Genomic DNA, 17,786 nt, shown 5'->3' on the forward strand with positions numbered 1-17,786 from the left:
CCATTTTGAAAATCTTGTTATTGCACCTCCTGAGTAGATGGTCATATCAACATGAGCTTTTCACTAAAAGACTTGTGACATATTGTTGGTCTTAAATGAAAATGATGCTGATCTGACTTTAAATAAAATTGAGGCCAATCTGACATCCAATATGGCTGCCATTACAGCCATTTTGAAACTATCACCCCAACTCTACTTAAAATGAAGGTCATATTTACATGGGGTTTTCATCACAAAGACTTGTTTTGATGTCCATTTGGTCTCAGATGAAAATGGCGCATAATTGTTATCCAGTATGGCTTCCAGATTTTTAAAATCTTGTTATTGCTACTATTGAAAGAAAGTCATACCTTGAAAATATTGTTATCTCTACTTCTTTCCAGATGGAAGGCTATATTAACATGGGGTTTTCACTTATAGACTTCTTATGATACCTAGTTGGTCCTAAAAGGAAATGGGTTCCAGTCATACATCTAATGGGGCTGACATGATGGCTGTATTAAAAATCATGTCACTACTCTATCTGAAATGATGATCTTTATGACATGGGGTTTTTCACCAAAATACTTCTAATTATGTTCATTTTCCTAAATGAAAATGGTGCATGGCTGACATCCAATACTTTTACACAACAGCTAATTTGAAAATTAGTTGAAAATTGGCTGAAGAATGTGAGAGATGTATTCAGTACCTGGTAGTTCAAAGGAAGGAATGGTCTTATCTTGAATTCATGGAAATTCTGTTTGCCTATTAGCATGCCAGTCCCTTTGAGAGGCTCTTTCCTTTTGTGTTTTTGTCCATTTCTGTAAGCACATAGAGCAATTATTGTTGAACTTTTATTCATCACCCAGCAGTGAATCTGGGAGGGAGCAAGTGTTTTGCCTATTTATGTGTGTGTTATATTCATTCTTGTGTGTTTTTTCATTTTGTGTAATACACTCTCAATATCTTAGACTATTTGCACTGAATCTAGGTATATGGATGCATTAAAAATAGTAACTCTGTCATATCAAAAGTAGGGTACCAACCTGATTCTTGCACTAAGGGAATTTTGTATTGTCAGCAATTTGTTCATTACATCTTGATACCTATTTTACTAGCATTTGTGAAGATTGGTTGTGGATCATTTCGCCAAGAGTAACTCAGCCATATCAAAACAAGGTCATTGTGACGAATTAACATAGTTGAGTTATTTTAGTATTTTCAGCTGTTTGTTTCTTGCACAGTCAGCATCTTGTATTGTTTAACAATCACATGAAAATTTATACTTATGCCTTTCAACATGAGCAACATACCCATGTCCAAATTACGTCAGTGTGAATCAATTTTTAGGTGTTGCACATTTTCAGCCATTCATTCATTACCTCAATATACTGCACCCTTTGTTACTCACAGATATAAAAATAGATATTTTGATACATGCAGGCTAGAAAAAACTTTGTTTTAATCCTACACTGATGATATGTTGGTGCATCTTAATAAGTAGTATATTGCAGCAATATTTACTCAGTTGCTATCTTTGACTTGCAATCAGTGGGTAATTGGTTTGAATCCTAATCTGCTTGAATCTGCTACTTTAGCATAGCTCATTGCAAGGCATGTAACTTCCATTCCCTCTGCATCAGTCCATACTACCAGCCACTGTGTTGATGTGCTCCTGTTGGTGAGGAGTTTTTTGTTTGCTAGTGAACACCTTGTTTAATAACTTTTTCATACAGAAAAAGCATAAATATAATCTGTATTATCAAAGCTTGGATCATTGAGAAAAATGGTTTAACAACATTATATTCTTCCACCATCATCATTGTATCACATTACATTGCCATATGCACTGCTTGAAAAATATTGCTTACATTGCATGTTAAAAAATAGTTTTCATTCTTTTTTTAAGAGAAGAAACCAAGCTGCTCTGGATAGAAAGATCAATGATGATGAGTTGTCACAGGATGATATAGATCAATTGGTGACGGTGGATACTGTTGGATATGAGGATGACTCAATGGTTAGTGTGTAGAATAAAAGAGTGAACATTTATTACAGTTGGCGAATTCAGCTGGTTTGGATGTGTTATTCTTTGCTGAATATGTATGTTATTACTACAGAAAATATTTTGATTTGTATTCTTTTGTTATTGTTGTGTTTGTAGCAAGTTAATATCAGCACTTGAAGGCCTTGTTAGTCAAGCTTTTTTTTCAAACTTTGTTGCACAAGTATAAAAAGTTTATTTCTTGTTTACACTTGAGCTGGGGAAGGATCTTTATTTTTTTAAAATGTTTAAGTATTACCATAACATTCTTAATGAAGTAATTTCTTACCATTTGGAATAATGACATATTTTTGATGTTTGACTGACTTTGTTTAATACTTGTGGAGAATTTGATTTCTTTGGCACTGTTCATGGTGGAGTCATGAAAACTTGCACAGGTATAAATTATCAGATCACTGTGACTTATTTAATATATAGGTGCAGATCACTTTGACTTAAAGTAATTCTTCACACATTTGTTAGTTGTGAAATGACTTGCAGCTATCACTCAGATGTTCAGATGTAACCTTTATGTCATGGTTCACTAACTTTGCTTAATTTGTATAGGCTAATTTTTTAGGTACTGATTGTGCTCAGGATCTGATGATTTCGTGTTTATAAATCAGAAGAGCTTATGGTATGGTCTGTTATTTCTTGCTCATCACAAGTTTGTTATCACTGCTTGTAATAACACTTCTCTCAGTGTCTGCTTAGTCCTTAATAATGATGCTGATCTAACGTCTGATATGGTTGCTTCACAGCGGCCAACTTGGAAAACTTAATATTGCCATTCCACCTAAACATAAAATCAAATCAGATTGACATGGGGTTTTCGCAAGAAGGCTTTCTATGATGCCTGCTTCTCCTGAATGAAAAGTCATATTGTCATGGAGATTTCACCAGAAGACTTATTATGATGTTCAGTTAGTCTTAAATGAAAATGTTGCTGCTTTTATGGCCAGTTTGGCTGCCACAACATCCAACTTTAAAATCTTGTTATTACTACTCTTAATAGATGGTGACGTCAGAATGAGGTTTTCACTAGAAGACTGTCCAATGTGCCCACAGTGACCACCTTGAAAATCTTGTTATTGTTAGCCCCCCACCAAGTATTATTGCCTTAGAATTTTACAGAAAACTTCTTTTGAAATTGTAGTTGGTCCAGAATGAAAATGGTGTTGATTTGGTATCCAATATGGCCACCACAGTAGCCATCTTGAAAATATTATCTCTACCCCTCCTGAGTGGATGGTCATATCAACAATGGCTTTATACTAAACTACTTCTGATGTCAAGTTGGTCCTAATTATGCCTTTCACAACATTCAGTACGTCTGCCACCAGATCTGTCTGAAGTGGTGGCTTATCGTCAGTGAGTCAGAGTTGCACTTTGGAAAAATAAACAAGCCTAGATATGAAGAAAAAGATCCATTATAAATATAATTATATTATTTTACTGAGTGGAACATACTACAGATAAATTAAACTTATGACTTGTCCTAGTTAAATCCATTAAAATCCATAATGATTAACATTTTATATCCATGTACAAGATAAATCCATGAATTCATTTATAGGTCACATGCCAGTATAAAAATAGTTCAGAATGATCCAGTTCACAATATCCTGTAATATATTAATTCCGCACATCTTACATTAAACAATTTAATTTAAGTCCACATATTTTAAAATTCATAGTATTCTATCAATGTCACTATCTAATGTCTTCTGGTACAAAGTCCAAGAATTGATCCTCATTGCATGATAATGTTATTATATCCTCCATTGTCGTAAAGTAAATTGTTGTGGTCTGGTCATCGTTAATATCGTTGGACTCCATTTCCTTGGCTTCACTGTCATATGCGGGTACCTATGTATAGACTGAGCTTGGGCCTGGTACTTAATATTTTGATCATACAAGTTTGTGAAATCTATTAAAGGCTGCAACTGTGGATGTGTCAGTTTTTGTGGCAAGGTCATAGGGAATTAAAAAAACCACTGTCTGTTACTTGGCAAACTCGCAGCTTGATCAAAGGGTTGTCACATGGGAAAGTAAAAAGGGTGCTGCCTTTAAAAGCTACAAGGTATTAAGGAAGATATAGAACTTGACTTCGCATTGAACAAGTACTAAATTCATGCTCAATCAAAAGGATTGTCAGCTTGAAAATGAGTGCTGCCTTTACATGCTAAGGGCTTATTAGGTCATGTGGAAGCCCCAAGTGGCTGAGTGGTCTAAAGCGCATACCGTTATGGATCATTGCCATCTCACCTCTGTCTTTGTGGGTTTGAATCTCAGATTAGGCCAATGTGGGTATGTGAGAAGGCTTGCCATTAGCTTCTTGTGGGTTGGTGGTTCTTTCAGGGGTTTTCCAGGGTTCTTCCTCCACCATTTATACTGGCCGCCATGTATAGCCTATGTTGTGCTGAAAATATGGCATTAAACCCTACAACAGCAACAACAACAATTAGGTCATGTGCACTGGCACTAAACATGGGAAATATCTCATGGTGATTAATGGGAATTAAAAATCAAACTTATGGAAAGAAAAATACAACTTAAATCAAAACTGATGTTTTATCACAGTGATTATATAGCAAAACAAATATTAATTAAAATACTATTCATGCTAGTAAATACCCACAGTAAACAACATTGATGGACACTTCACTTTGTGGTGTGTAGAATTCAGTTTACACTTTATATTTAAAAATTAAAATAACTGTAAATGCAAGTAATGTGTAATGAATATAGTCTTAAGCAGATAAACATAATATGTGCCTGGTAATATTTCTGAATGTGAATAGTGGCAAAGGAACATAAAAATATTTGAATTCACAATAGTTTTGTGTACTGCAGACATCTAGTGTTTTCAACATTACCCATACATCATGTTGTTTTTATTTGTATGTCGTGCTTATAAGATGATCCCTATTTTGCATGAATCAGCATGGGGTTTCAACCTGAAGACTTCTAATTATATCTTGTTGGTCCAAAATGGAAATATTGCCAAGCTGACATCCAGTATGTCCACCACAACAGCTGAATTGAAAAAAAATTTATTGTTGAAGAATATCAAGGATGATTTCAACACTTGGCAGTTAGAAGGAAGAAATGTCCTCATCATGAATTCTATAACATTTTTTCAGTTCATAGAGCATCAGTAACATCAAGGGATATGGTTTGAATTAACATTGTTTTGGTTTGAGGTAAAGATCACTTTGCCTTTGACAAACTTGTGTTTTATATATATATATATATATATATATATATATATATATATATATATATACACACATACACACACACACACACTGTATATATATGATTGGTAACTTTGTTCTGTCTTTAGGATTTTGCTGTTAAAATGTAATTTAAATATGATGACAGTTTTTCTATTCCATTTGCTTTAGCTTGACAGTCCAGAAGAAATGGAGGGTGTGGAGAGGACACATAAAACAGAAACAGAGAAAGTCAGAGAAGAAGATCAGAATAGTCAGGAATATGGGACCAAAGATGGGGAGGAGAATGATATGTCTCACACAAGTGTTAAACCCAAAGAGAGTGACTTTGTCATTCCAGAAAACTATGATCCCAATGTGCCATTAGGTAGGGACACACATTTGAACCATCTATAACCAGTTAACATTGTATTCCATCCAAATCCATAGTAAATGAGCATCAGAGGACTTTGATACATAAATCTATTTGTAAATTCCAGTCACTTCCATAAAACATCATATTTCATTGCCACTTCTGATTAGAATGAAGAATGGTGAGTGACATGTACCATTGAAAGGATTTTCCTGGGGACTGTTATAAAGTGAGGAATTTGATGTTCTGCTTTTATTTTAATGGTTGTTGTTGTTATAGGGTTTAGCGCCATTTTTCAGCACAAGCTATACATGGCAGCCAGTATTAATGGTGGTGGAAGAACCCAGGAAAACCCCGGAAAGAACCACCGACCCACAAGAAGCTACTGGAATCTTTCTCACATACCCACATTGGCCGAATCCAAGACTCGAACCCACACAGACAGAGGTGAGATGGCAGTGATCCATAATGGTTAGCACTTTAGACCACTCGGCCACCCCTTTATTTTAATGGTAGAGATAGCTGGTTATTTTACCATACCAAAACTTGGAGAAGCCATTGCATACAGTTTTAGAAATTGTGCGTTTTTTTCCGCTGTACACAAAAACTATAGTAATACAATGCCTGTTGTTATTGCATTGCTATATCTATTGCTGGCACTAGACCCCAAAGACAGGAAATCAATCCCTCCTCCAGTTAGTAATGCAATGAATAAGTGAATTTTGATTCACATCTGGATCATTATCCTCCATGAAAGTGCAAGCAGCAGTGATATGGCTTAAGATGTTGGACAAAACTTTCATTGTAAAAGTCCAAGCATGTTGCTGCTTACAAGACTCATGCTGGCTGGCAAATGCTGTTTGTTCTTCATCCAAATGCTTTTGTTCCCAATCTAACAGGTCTTCATTTGTCAACTCCTCAGAGTCAGATTGCAAAAGCTGCTCGATGTCAGTCTCTTGTAACTCCTCTTCTGCCAATCTGACTTTGTTTGCAGCCTTTACACTGGCCTTATTTGATAATGCATTGGTGTCTTCAATATCTAAGCCATCAGAAGAATGATACAGCTGAGGACAAATTTTTTTCCCAATGCTTTTTATGCAAATGTGGTGAAACCTGCCATGACATTTTTACAAATTGCAAGGCATCCTTGAAGTTAAATGCCTTCTAGCAATCTTTCACTGTGATGTTCCATTCATTTGTTTGCTTCACCAAATCATTTAAAACTGACAGCAGATAATACGATTTGAAAGCCTTAATGACACCCTGATCCATTGGTTGCAAAAGGGATGTGGTATTTGGGGGAAAATATATGACTTTAATGTTTTCAGAACATTAAATCAGAAGATATTTAAATTTGCAGTCACCTTGTGCATTGCCACCCAGGAGAAGCATTAAGTGGTCTTTAGCAGTTTAAAAACCGGGTGCAGTCTTCTCTTCCACCGAAATGTAGGTGCATTCTGGCATTTTCTTCTGGTTTAGGCCAGTTTCATAGCTGCCATCCCTCACAATTTTGGTGTGAATTTCACAACTTTTTCAGCGATTCACGGATTCACGCCACATGCAAAAAAAATCACGATATCCCCAATTCTAAATTATTTTAAATCTTTAAAATTTCCCGTTAAGCGCTATTCGTGATATCGACATTTGCCAAAATGGTCCAGTACTGCTGGTTGCGATATTAGTGGAACTATAGCTGATTGGTACAGTTGGCCCGGTAGCAAGCATTTTAGCATATTTTAATCTATATGTATAAGAGTTGTTTTACAAATGCTTTTGAGAGAAACTGGGGCCTAACTGGAATTTTGCTCAGTGCATGGGCCGCTAACACTGATTTGAATTACCATTCCGCACTGCATCTTTGTTTGAAATGTCTTCACCAACAAGGAAGAAGAAATGTATTGCACAAAAAGTTTAGTTTGGAATATACCAAAGATTTGCCTTGCATTCAGCCATCAAACACTGATATACATATACATCATGCTTTTTGCATGCAGTGTGCCACAAATTTTAGCAGTGGGCATGGTGGCAGAGAGGATGTGAGGAAGCACATTGGTAGCAAAAAGCACATAGAGGTTGGGGAAATTAAGAACTCGAAGCAGATTTCAGCTCTCGACGAAAGACCTACAAGCTGCCAATGCTGAAGGGGCCCCGAGTGGCAGAGTGGTCTAAATCACTCTCCGTTACGGATCACTGCCATCTCACCTCTGCGTGGGTTCAAGTCTTGGATTCGGCTAATGTGGGTATGTGAGAAAGCTTGCCAGTAGCTTCTCATGGGTCGGTGGTTCTTTACGTGATTTTTCCGGATTCTTCCTCCACCATTAATACTGGCCGCCATGTATAGCCTATCGTGTGCTGAAAAATGGCGTTAAACCCAACAACAACAACAACCAATGCTGAAGCATAGTTTTTGAGTTTTCTTGTTGAACACAATCAACCTTTATCAGCTGGAAACCATGTTAAGCATTTGTTCTGACAAATATTCCCGAGCTCGAAGATCGCTTCACGAATTCATGCCAAAATTCACTAATTTTTATCCCTTATTTCACTAATTGCAAGCCTGGAGGGTTGGCAGCTATGCGGTTTCATCAACATTAAAAATCTCTGTTGCTGAGTAATCATCGATTTCAGTAATTTTCTGTATTCTGGTGGAAAAACCTCTTGCTGCATCTTCATCAGCTGATGCGGCTTCACCACTTGTTTTAACATTTTTAAAGCCAAAATGTGTTTTAAACTTGTGCAGCCACCCAATACTGGAATGACAATCTTTTTGATCGTCTTCAGATACCTTGGGAACTTCATACAGGCTAGAGGCTTTAGCACACACGATGGCTTGGCTAAGAGGAATTTTCTTCTTATGCTGATTATCAAGCCACGTTGCCAACATCCTTGCTATCCTGTCCATTTTGTTGGGATGGGTGTAGCAACTTTTTTGGTTTGAAAGGGAGGTTCCAGCTTTCACACTTGCTTTTATTTTTTCTTTACTGTCATGTATTGTTCTTCATGTACTTTCACCAAGGCTGAAAGCATACTTTTTCGTGGCAGTACTCTGACCAGCTTCATGCCTTTAACCTCTGAAGAAATAGTCCTCTTTGCTCTTTTTGGACTATCACTTATTCCTCTGTTAGATGCCATCACCAATAATGTTAAAAAATTTGAACAAATAATTTACTTTATAACAAAATAATTGTACATGTACATATGTACACAGTACGGAGGCCACAATTAAAAATATGGTGGGTGTGTAAGAGCTGAGCATTGTGGGTAATGTTTGCATGTGATGGTGGCACAATCTATGTGTATGAGAGTTTTATCTCAATAGTAGTGATCTTTTTTCACATTTTTTCCCCATCTCATTATTTCAGATTAGTGTGAATTGAGATCATGTAGAACATGATCACACTGTATATTAAAGTTTTGTGATGATTTATTCCTATGTTGTTTATTTTTACAGTGCTGCAATTTAATTATGCAGACGAAACTTTTGTATAGTAGATGAAATGCCTTGTTTATGAAGGAAGTGATATATATACTGTCACATGATTTTTTCGGTCTTTGTCTGGTACCCAGTTTTATTCAAGGTACATTTTTCACTCAGTGCTAATCTACATGATCTATATTTAGCCTATGTTAACCATGATATGATGTTGACAATTACATCCAGTCATAAGCCCATTTCCTGTGAACATCTGTGTTTATAGATAATGATATAATATTAACCTTAGTGGTACATATACTTTAGCCAGCAACTTTCAGTAATCAAAGCCAGATATTGGGAAACAGATATATGTAGAGATAATCTGATTACTTACTGTACAGTTCAAGACACATTAAAATATGGTCAATTTTGAGGGGTAAATTTGCACTAAGATGCTGGGTGCTGGTTGTTTTACAATGATGGCCGTTCCTGAGGGGTACTTTTGAAGACAAACTTTTTGGTACTGTGGAATTCTGGTCATAAAAATGGGTGGCCGCTGGTCATGGGAGTTGTCCAAGTGGGTGACCACTTTAATTTCATTTATATTTTTTTAAGTTATAAAATTATACTTCTTTGCTAAAACTCCATAGCCCTCTCCCATTTTTAATTTATATTTTAATCCAGTAGAAAAATCATTTTACATGAAATGCTTCTCTTTTCTCTTCAGTTATATTCAGTGTTGAAATAACACATCCATAGTGGATGGCCAATACACACTTATGATACTCCCCTCCATCAGTTTATAATTTCTGTTTAAAATTTCAATGCATAAAAGTCTCTTTACATTGAATAGATTACACTATACATGTACATGCAGTGTTAAAATACACTGGTAAAAATATTAACTGGCCAGTATATCCTTAAGATGCCAATTACATGCATACTGCTTTTAAATATACAAGTCAACACTATTCAAAACATACAAAAGCACATGTTATGATAAGCATTCATGCATTGGAAGCATACAACTATTAGATCTCTCATCCAGATGGATGAAACTATGTGTAAGTGGCAGACCAACATTTAGGGCAACCAATAGTTAAAAATATTTATCCAGGATAACAAACTAACCTGCTGAACATGCAGCTGATTAAAGTAGCAACGGCAGCTTTTTAACTTGTGTTTACATATGGAACATTTGCGCAATAAAGATCCTAGACCATGTCTTTGAAAGGCATTTAAAATTTTCAGCAATTAAACAAGCAATATTTACAAGTTTAATTTACTAGTTTTATCACAATTTTCTTCATGTAAAACAAATTTGGACCAATTCCTTTGGGTTTTTTCTGGGGAGATCAAATGAGGATCCACTCCTGTCCCCATATTATAAGTGGCTTCATGAGTTTTCTGGGTGTAAGTAATTGAGGGAGAGGTGTATATATCTCTGTGCAGTTGATTTGGATTTTAGGTTAAAATGTTTTCAGACTTGGTATGGAGGTAAACTTTTTTTGATCATTTTAAAACTGTAATTGAGTAATGTTTTGGAATGTTTCTAAGGTCAAGGGAACGTTTTCTGTTTGAGTACACAAAGCCCCCCATCTGAAACAGTCTACATTCATGACGTTGTCTACATTCATGACATTTCACTTATTTGGTAGACTATGGAATTGCTTTCAATAACATGACATTATTTCTTTGTTGTTAAATTTAAATGTAATAGTCTACACCATTGAAAACAAAGCATATTATATTGGCATAGAAATTTTTACTGATTTTAATTTTTTTATTTAAAGAAATATTGATAATATTAGGACATAAATTCCTGAATCGGGTGTAAATTTGAAAACAGCAGTTAAATGAGGTTTGTGACACTTGAATTTGACAGTACATCATTGACACTGTGATGGAGAGGTCATATAGTCACACGTGAAAATTAAGAATTTTATTTGGGATAGGGGGATGATCACGGATTGCTTAGTCCCAGAAAACCTGCCACTTGGAGGGGGCCCTCTGCTCCTCAGCCTTTTATTCTTGCAAACCTGTTGCTGCATTAAAACTTACTGAAACTGCTATAACAATCTCTAGAACAAAGAATGTCTGTATTGCGGTCAATTTTGTCGAGAAGTTTTTTGTTTTTTTTTTCAGAGTGAGGTTTGTAAATTTGTTGTTCGATTGCTTATTTTGTAAATATATTTGGAACACTTCATATGGGTCATGTATTTGTATCAAACCAGAATAGATGTGTATATATACACCTCTTAACAAGATCCATGTTTCACTGGTAAGAATAATGTTTATAAAATGTTTATCTTTTAACAGGCCAGAAGTATGTCATCCCCGTGTCTGGATTCTTTTGTAAATTATGTCACAAGTTTTACAACAACGAAACTGCTGCTCGAGTTGCTCATTGTCAGTCTGCAGGGCACTTTGAAAAATACAAGGTTAGTACCAAAGTTGGACTGCTTTCTGGTCTGCTGTGGCATATAGCAAGAGTTATGTATCACTCTTTAGTAGTGATGGTAGTGTTAGTTTAATCATTTTCAACCTTTAGATTTTAAGATAATTGCTTTTAAGATCATATACCAATTTATCTCTCCTTTTGTTTTCAGATAAGACATAATCAAAGTCGTCTGCTTTCATAAAGTTTTAAGTTTCTCTCCATGTGCAGCAGAAAGTAACAGTCTGTGTATATATGAAGTACTTCCAGAGAATTTTCTGCCAATTAGCAGATATCCAGTCTTTTGGTTTAGTTGTCTGGGGTGTATTTGAGACCAATTGTATAATCCAGAGAGAAAATTGGAGGTGGGTGGGGTATAATGTACTACAATACCAAGTCCATGTAAACACCATGATATTAAAAATTCAGTAACGTAAAATTTCTGATTGCTTATTGTCAAATTTGTACATTGCGACCCTGCTATAGCATGCTCCATTATAACACAATTCTGGATATAACATGATCGTGGTGTGGGTGCAAAATTTCATACATGTGTATTTTTTTCATAAAACAATTTTTTAAATTTTTTCATCTTAAAAGTCTGATAAATAATGTTGGGGTAGAAGTTGCATATATAGTCTAATATAAGACAACTGTGGCATGGCTCCTGAAATAATGTTATAAAAGATTATGGAAGGATCTCATTAGGCTTTAAAAGTGTTGTGGCTTTTTTTTTTACTCTTTGGTGACAAAATATACCATCTGGTGATTTTTTATGGGAACAACATTGTTTGCTATTTAAATTTGTGTATACTATTTGGGCTTTGAAGTGGAGATATTCCAAGGCACAATGAAAGGAAGCCAAGACCTGGTCATAAAATACACTGGAATCCATCTATTATGAAATAAACAAATTCATTGTTCATATTGACAAACCATCTTAACAGTATATTGTTATATCATAATCTACTGATGCTGAGATCTTACTAGAGTAATGTATGCTGTGAAACACAACTATTAATGCTACTGGACTACAGTCAACCAACCTGTAAAGGCAGAAACGGGTACAGATACAATTGACCAAATGATGGCTAATTATTTTTATTTGTTTTAAATGTACCCAGAGAAAATAGTTTTGCTGAAACTTCAAAGAAAACTGAATACCTTTCAAGCACTGATCAGTCTGTATAAATACTAAGCAAATGAAAAAGAAATTTCAGTCTCAGTTCCACAATTATCTGATGTTGCCACTGCAATAACAGATGGGCATTTATCTGGTCCTTCAAAGTTGTCCTTTAGTGACAACCTCAATAACACATGCACCCTTGATCAAAGCAAGCTGACTACAGTCTTCAATAAACATAAAAACAAACCACCTTTCATCAAAGGAATTCAACACCAAACTTAAATTAAAGCAATGGAATCAGATGGATTGTTGAATTTTCCAAAGCAACTTGAACAAGTGTATTTCAGACTAGTTTTGTCTTCTTTTAATCAGTAGCACATATTTTGTGCTCACTTTTATTGCACACCCCCAACCCTGGCCAATTTTTTGTTATAGTCATAAAATTTTTTTCAGCTAACTGACTTAGTTGGTTATAACAGTTTGATACATAAGACAGTCGGGTTCTATGGACCCCAACCATCTTGTTGTAGGGGGTCACATTGTATTTATCAGTAAAGACACATACCTGATGACAGCTTTGTTTGTAGAGAAAACCATTTGAGCCACAACATTTTCTGGATCTGTATGAATTTAAAATCTGCTCGTAATACTGTAGCAAAGTGTCATGTGCTAATTTCAGTAATGGGTGAAGACTGTAAAGGGACTGAAAATCTAGCAATAAAACAATTTTTTTTTCTTTAAGTTACGGCTAGAATAAGCTCAAATGATTGTTTTTATTAAAATCTTGCTTTCATCGTCAACCAATCCTGGCCAGCCAAACGCATATATACTCTTTTCATATCTTCACCCATTTCTATACTGGTTCCCATTCTTCTGTATCATTAGTACAGCAATTCCTGCAGGTCTTGCTGAATAAATAAATAAAATCTTTCCGTCTGCATGTCATTGACAAATGGAAATAACTATTACAGATTAACTCCCCTGTTCCTGCTAGGTGGCCACCCATTATCCAGATGTTACCAGTTTAAATTTTGGCTTGCAACTCCAAAGGCTCCATTGAATTTCATAATCAACTTTGACCATCCAACATTTAGTTTCAGTGGTAGAGTAGATAAAAAGGTTGATATTTCTTGTGTTTGCAACATTTTAGTTTTTCCTCATGAATTTACATGTATACAAGTACTTTTTTACCAGTTGCTATTGTCGTTGTGATATCAATAACACTCATGTAGTTGCTTTGTGATTTTAAATTTCAGTTTATTTAGGACTTCCTAGGTTTTGATACTCCAGAGGGACCTTCTTGAAATAAAAACTGCCATTAGTTCATTATTGACCAGAGAGGAATTAAGTATTATAGTATCTGACATAGTATCCCAGCTGTTTGATAAACTTTTAAGTCAGTCAAATGAAATAAGTGGAAATAAAAATTGTAAACAAAACCAAAGAGTTGGAAGATAAAAATTGAGTATCCCAGCTGTTCAATAAACTTAAAGTCAGTCAAATAAAAGAAGTGGAAATAAAAATTGTAAACAAAACCAAAGAGTTGGAAGATAAAAATTGAATCATTGAACTTGGAAAATAACAGGTTGAAACAAAGATTTAGAGGACTCAAGGAAAGAAAGTGAAAAGATAAAGGAATAAATTAAAAATAAGGAAGCCATGAAGGGTGCAAACCATAATGAACAATACTCAAGAAAAAATAACATCAAATTTTTCAACTTCTCTGAATCACAGAATGAAAATTTCAGAGCAATGCTTGCAGAGATGGTGAAAAATGTAACAGGCCATGTAGTAAATGAGAGGGATATTCTTGCAATACATTATATCCCTGGGAAAAGTGGTGCTCCCAAAGCCAGTAATTGTGAAATTTTGGAATGCAGAATCCAAATCTAAATTGAAAGAAATCTATAAAACAATTAAAAATATATTTTGGCAGGTTGTTATTTATGCTTAATCTTGGATAAACCATCAACTGATCAGGAATACTTGTCTCAAGATGTTCTTAATTTAGTAATTATAGACCATTTAAATCCTACACAAGGTGGAGCACAAATGGTGTGTACTTATTAAACACCTTTTTTGATGCACAAGGATCTCATTAAATAAAGCAAACAACACAAACTAGTAATTTTATACAGTATTTTGCTCTTATCTCAAAGATATTTGGAATTTGGATTTTTTTTTAAACATAGCTTTAACAATTTTTCAGTCATATCGCTACGATGTCTGCAGTGTGGCAGTTTATAGTGATGTCTAGCACTGGGGCATCATGCCGCAGACATGTAGCATGATGTCCCACCCAGTCACATTATCCTGACACCAAGCCGACCAGTCCTAAGACTAACCTTTTAATGCTGAGCGCCAAGTGAGGCAGCTGTTAGTGCTATTTTTTTAAGTCTTTGGTATGACTCGGCCAGGGATCGAACCCACGACCTCCCACATCTGAGGCAGACGCTCTAACCACTAGGCCACCTGAGTGGTTATCTCTCAAAGATATCAATCAAGCGGAAAAAGAAAATTAAAAACATTTTTTTAAAGTGGAAATAGTTTCCATGTAATATTCAACAAACTTCACTCCTTAGGGTAAGAACAAAGAATAAATTTATCTATAAAGATACAATAAAAACCAAGATACAAACGTTGAATGGTAAATATGAAACTTGATCCAGGCAGTTAGGGTGTTAAGTCCATGTAAATGAATGGTCCAACTGTTTTGTTATGACAAAATTTTGTACAAAAGACACAAAACTAATTAGCTTTTATTTTAGATTTCTACATAGAACTATTGCCACAAGCCAGTTTTTCAAAAAGATTAATGTGTCTTCTGTAAGGAGGGAACAGAACAAATTGGGTACTTATTCTATGACTGTTATGTTACTGAACATTTTTGGAAATTATTTGTCGAATGGATCCAAACTTACAACCCAACTTTTAAAATTACATGAAAAGATGTCTTTATAGGAAATTAAAAATTTAATAATCTTGTCAAATTTCTATTCTTGCTTGCAAATTTTGTTATATACAGATCACATTGTGTCAGAAATCCCAGATCTCACCTTTTATACAAATTGTTTATCATTCAAAAGGCTGGAAAAATGTGTTGCCAATGTGAATAACAGAGCTAATGAGTTTAAGAAAAATGGACCCTTTTGTCAACTTTAGGTTTAACATCTTAGTTTTTCTTTACTTTTGCATCAAAGAAACAAACAGGCAATGTAACACCTTCTTCATTGTAAATGAGTGGTTCTGTTGTACAATATTTAAAAGTGTACGTGTCTGTGTGTTGTGTCCAAGTAAAGGAATACGAGTAAAGCTCAGGATGGAAAATAATCTTAAGGTAATGCCCCATACACCTGGTCAGGTGGTGATGTAAGGAACATGTAAAATCCTGACAACTTATGTTCAATAATGACCACCCACCCCACCCCACCCCCAGAAAACCCTTTGAAATTATAGAAGTCAAGTCCATGTCAAAAATCATGTAGCTAATTCTCCTACATGGATGGTTTTATCAACATAGGGTTTTCACTGAAAGACTTGTGATGTCTAGTAGGTCCTAAATAAAACTGGTGTTGATCAGAAGTCCAATATGAAAACCTTTAAAATCTTATCGTAATTCCTGAACAGAATGTTCTATTACTGCTGGATTTTCACAGAAAGACTTCTTATTATGTCTAGTTGGTGTTGCATAAAAATGGTGCCGATCTGACACCACACGGCAGCCTGTTAAAAAAAATCTTGGTATCGCTACTCCTGAATGGATGGTCTTATTAGCTTGAATGAAAATGATTCCAATTTTATGTCCAATGATGCTGCCACAGCATCTGTCTAGAAAATCTTGTATTTGCTACTTCTCCTGAATGAGCAGTTATATTGTATATTTCACCAAGCAACTTGTTATGTCTGCTGGATCCTTAACAAAAATGGTGCCTGGGTCTAACATGGCTGCCACATTCACCATCTTGAAAATCTTGTTATCACTACTACTCCTAAATGAATGGTCATATCGTTATGGGGTTTTCAAAAAATACTTTTTATAATGTTGTTGATCTTAAATATTATATGGTGCTGATCTTGCATCCAATATGTTGCCATCTTGAAAATTTTGTTTTAGCTTCTGTCAATGGCAATGTCATTTTGACCTGGGATTTTCATCAGAAGTGCAAAATTTGTCTAGATTCACACACTTGGAAACCGTTGATATGCGACAACTCCTGCAAATTAGTTGAATGTCATGCATATGAAAATGTATGCTGTGCAGTATTCAGTTGGCACATTGGTCCCTGTAACAAGCATTCTGTTGTAGTTTGCAATTTGTATCAAGAAAGTTTAACAAATGTACATTTATAATACAGGCTATCTAGAAAACCCCAAAAGGCTGATCCACAGTGTGGTTCCTCTTTAGAAGGAAATTTCCTCTTGCAAATACTGGCTGATCATTGTGATGAAGGCAATTTATTTTTAAAGTTAGGAGGCTTATCAGATTATTGGAGCTGGGAGAGTTAATGGAGATACTAGTGAGTGAACTTGAAAATGATGTTAAATTTGAGAACAGTGTACATGCTGGATGGACAGAAACTGCAAGTTGGTCAATCTCTCATTTCAGCTGTATTTTGAAATGTAGAAAAGGCTGACAGACAAGCCAAATCAAAATGCAGACAATTTAAAAGTCAAGTGCAATTTTTGTTTCTTTTCTAATAACAATTAAGTCCTGTGGGATCATATGCTACAAAACCATATAGCTCTAGCCAGCTGTGGGTAAAGGTTACAATATATATATATATATATATATATATATATATAAGAATCTAAAAATGAAATTAAGAACTAAAGATATTTATTTGATCAAAATACGGCCTTGAAATCCTAATAGAGCCTTATGGAAAAGTAAATCTGGTAGAGTCTGTAGTGTTAATTAAGAAAGTTAAATTTGTACACAGCTTGTCTTAGTGTAAAGTCTCATTTTAAAATAGAAGTATCTATAAGGCAGTACCTTTGAGCTGTGGGAAATTGTAGATAACTATATGGAACACTTTTCAAACTTGTTCCAGTGAGCTAAGCTAGCCATGCATATGCCCCTTCAGACAGCAGACTGTGAAAGTAGTTCTCATTACAGAACAATATTCATACACATGATTAATAAATTAAGCTCAGAAACAATCAACAGATTAATGCTTATACAACTAGAGGT

The 17,786-nt window shown here is 35.0% G+C and overlaps 1 protein-coding gene across 3 annotated transcripts in view; it reads left to right on the forward strand.

The window, feature by feature from the left end:
- LOC149778477 (uncharacterized) overlaps positions 1-17,786 on the forward strand; it is an 80,704-nt gene that overhangs the window by 49,162 nt on the left and 13,756 nt on the right. For all 3 annotated transcript variants that reach the window (XM_089939342.1, XM_089939344.1, XM_089939343.1), the window contains 3 exons: positions 1,892-2,002; positions 5,437-5,632; positions 11,352-11,473. In XM_089939342.1, the coding sequence (XP_089795468.1) occupies positions 1,892-2,002; positions 5,437-5,632; positions 11,352-11,473 (429 nt within the window). The remainder of the gene's footprint in view (positions 1-1,891; positions 2,003-5,436; positions 5,633-11,351; positions 11,474-17,786) is intronic.

This window comes from Sinohyriopsis cumingii, chromosome 17, assembly GCF_028554795.1.
Source record: "Sinohyriopsis cumingii isolate HCF-2022 chromosome 17, ASM2855479v2, whole genome shotgun sequence".
Classification (NCBI taxonomy): domain Eukaryota; kingdom Metazoa; phylum Mollusca; class Bivalvia; order Unionida; family Unionidae; genus Sinohyriopsis; species Sinohyriopsis cumingii.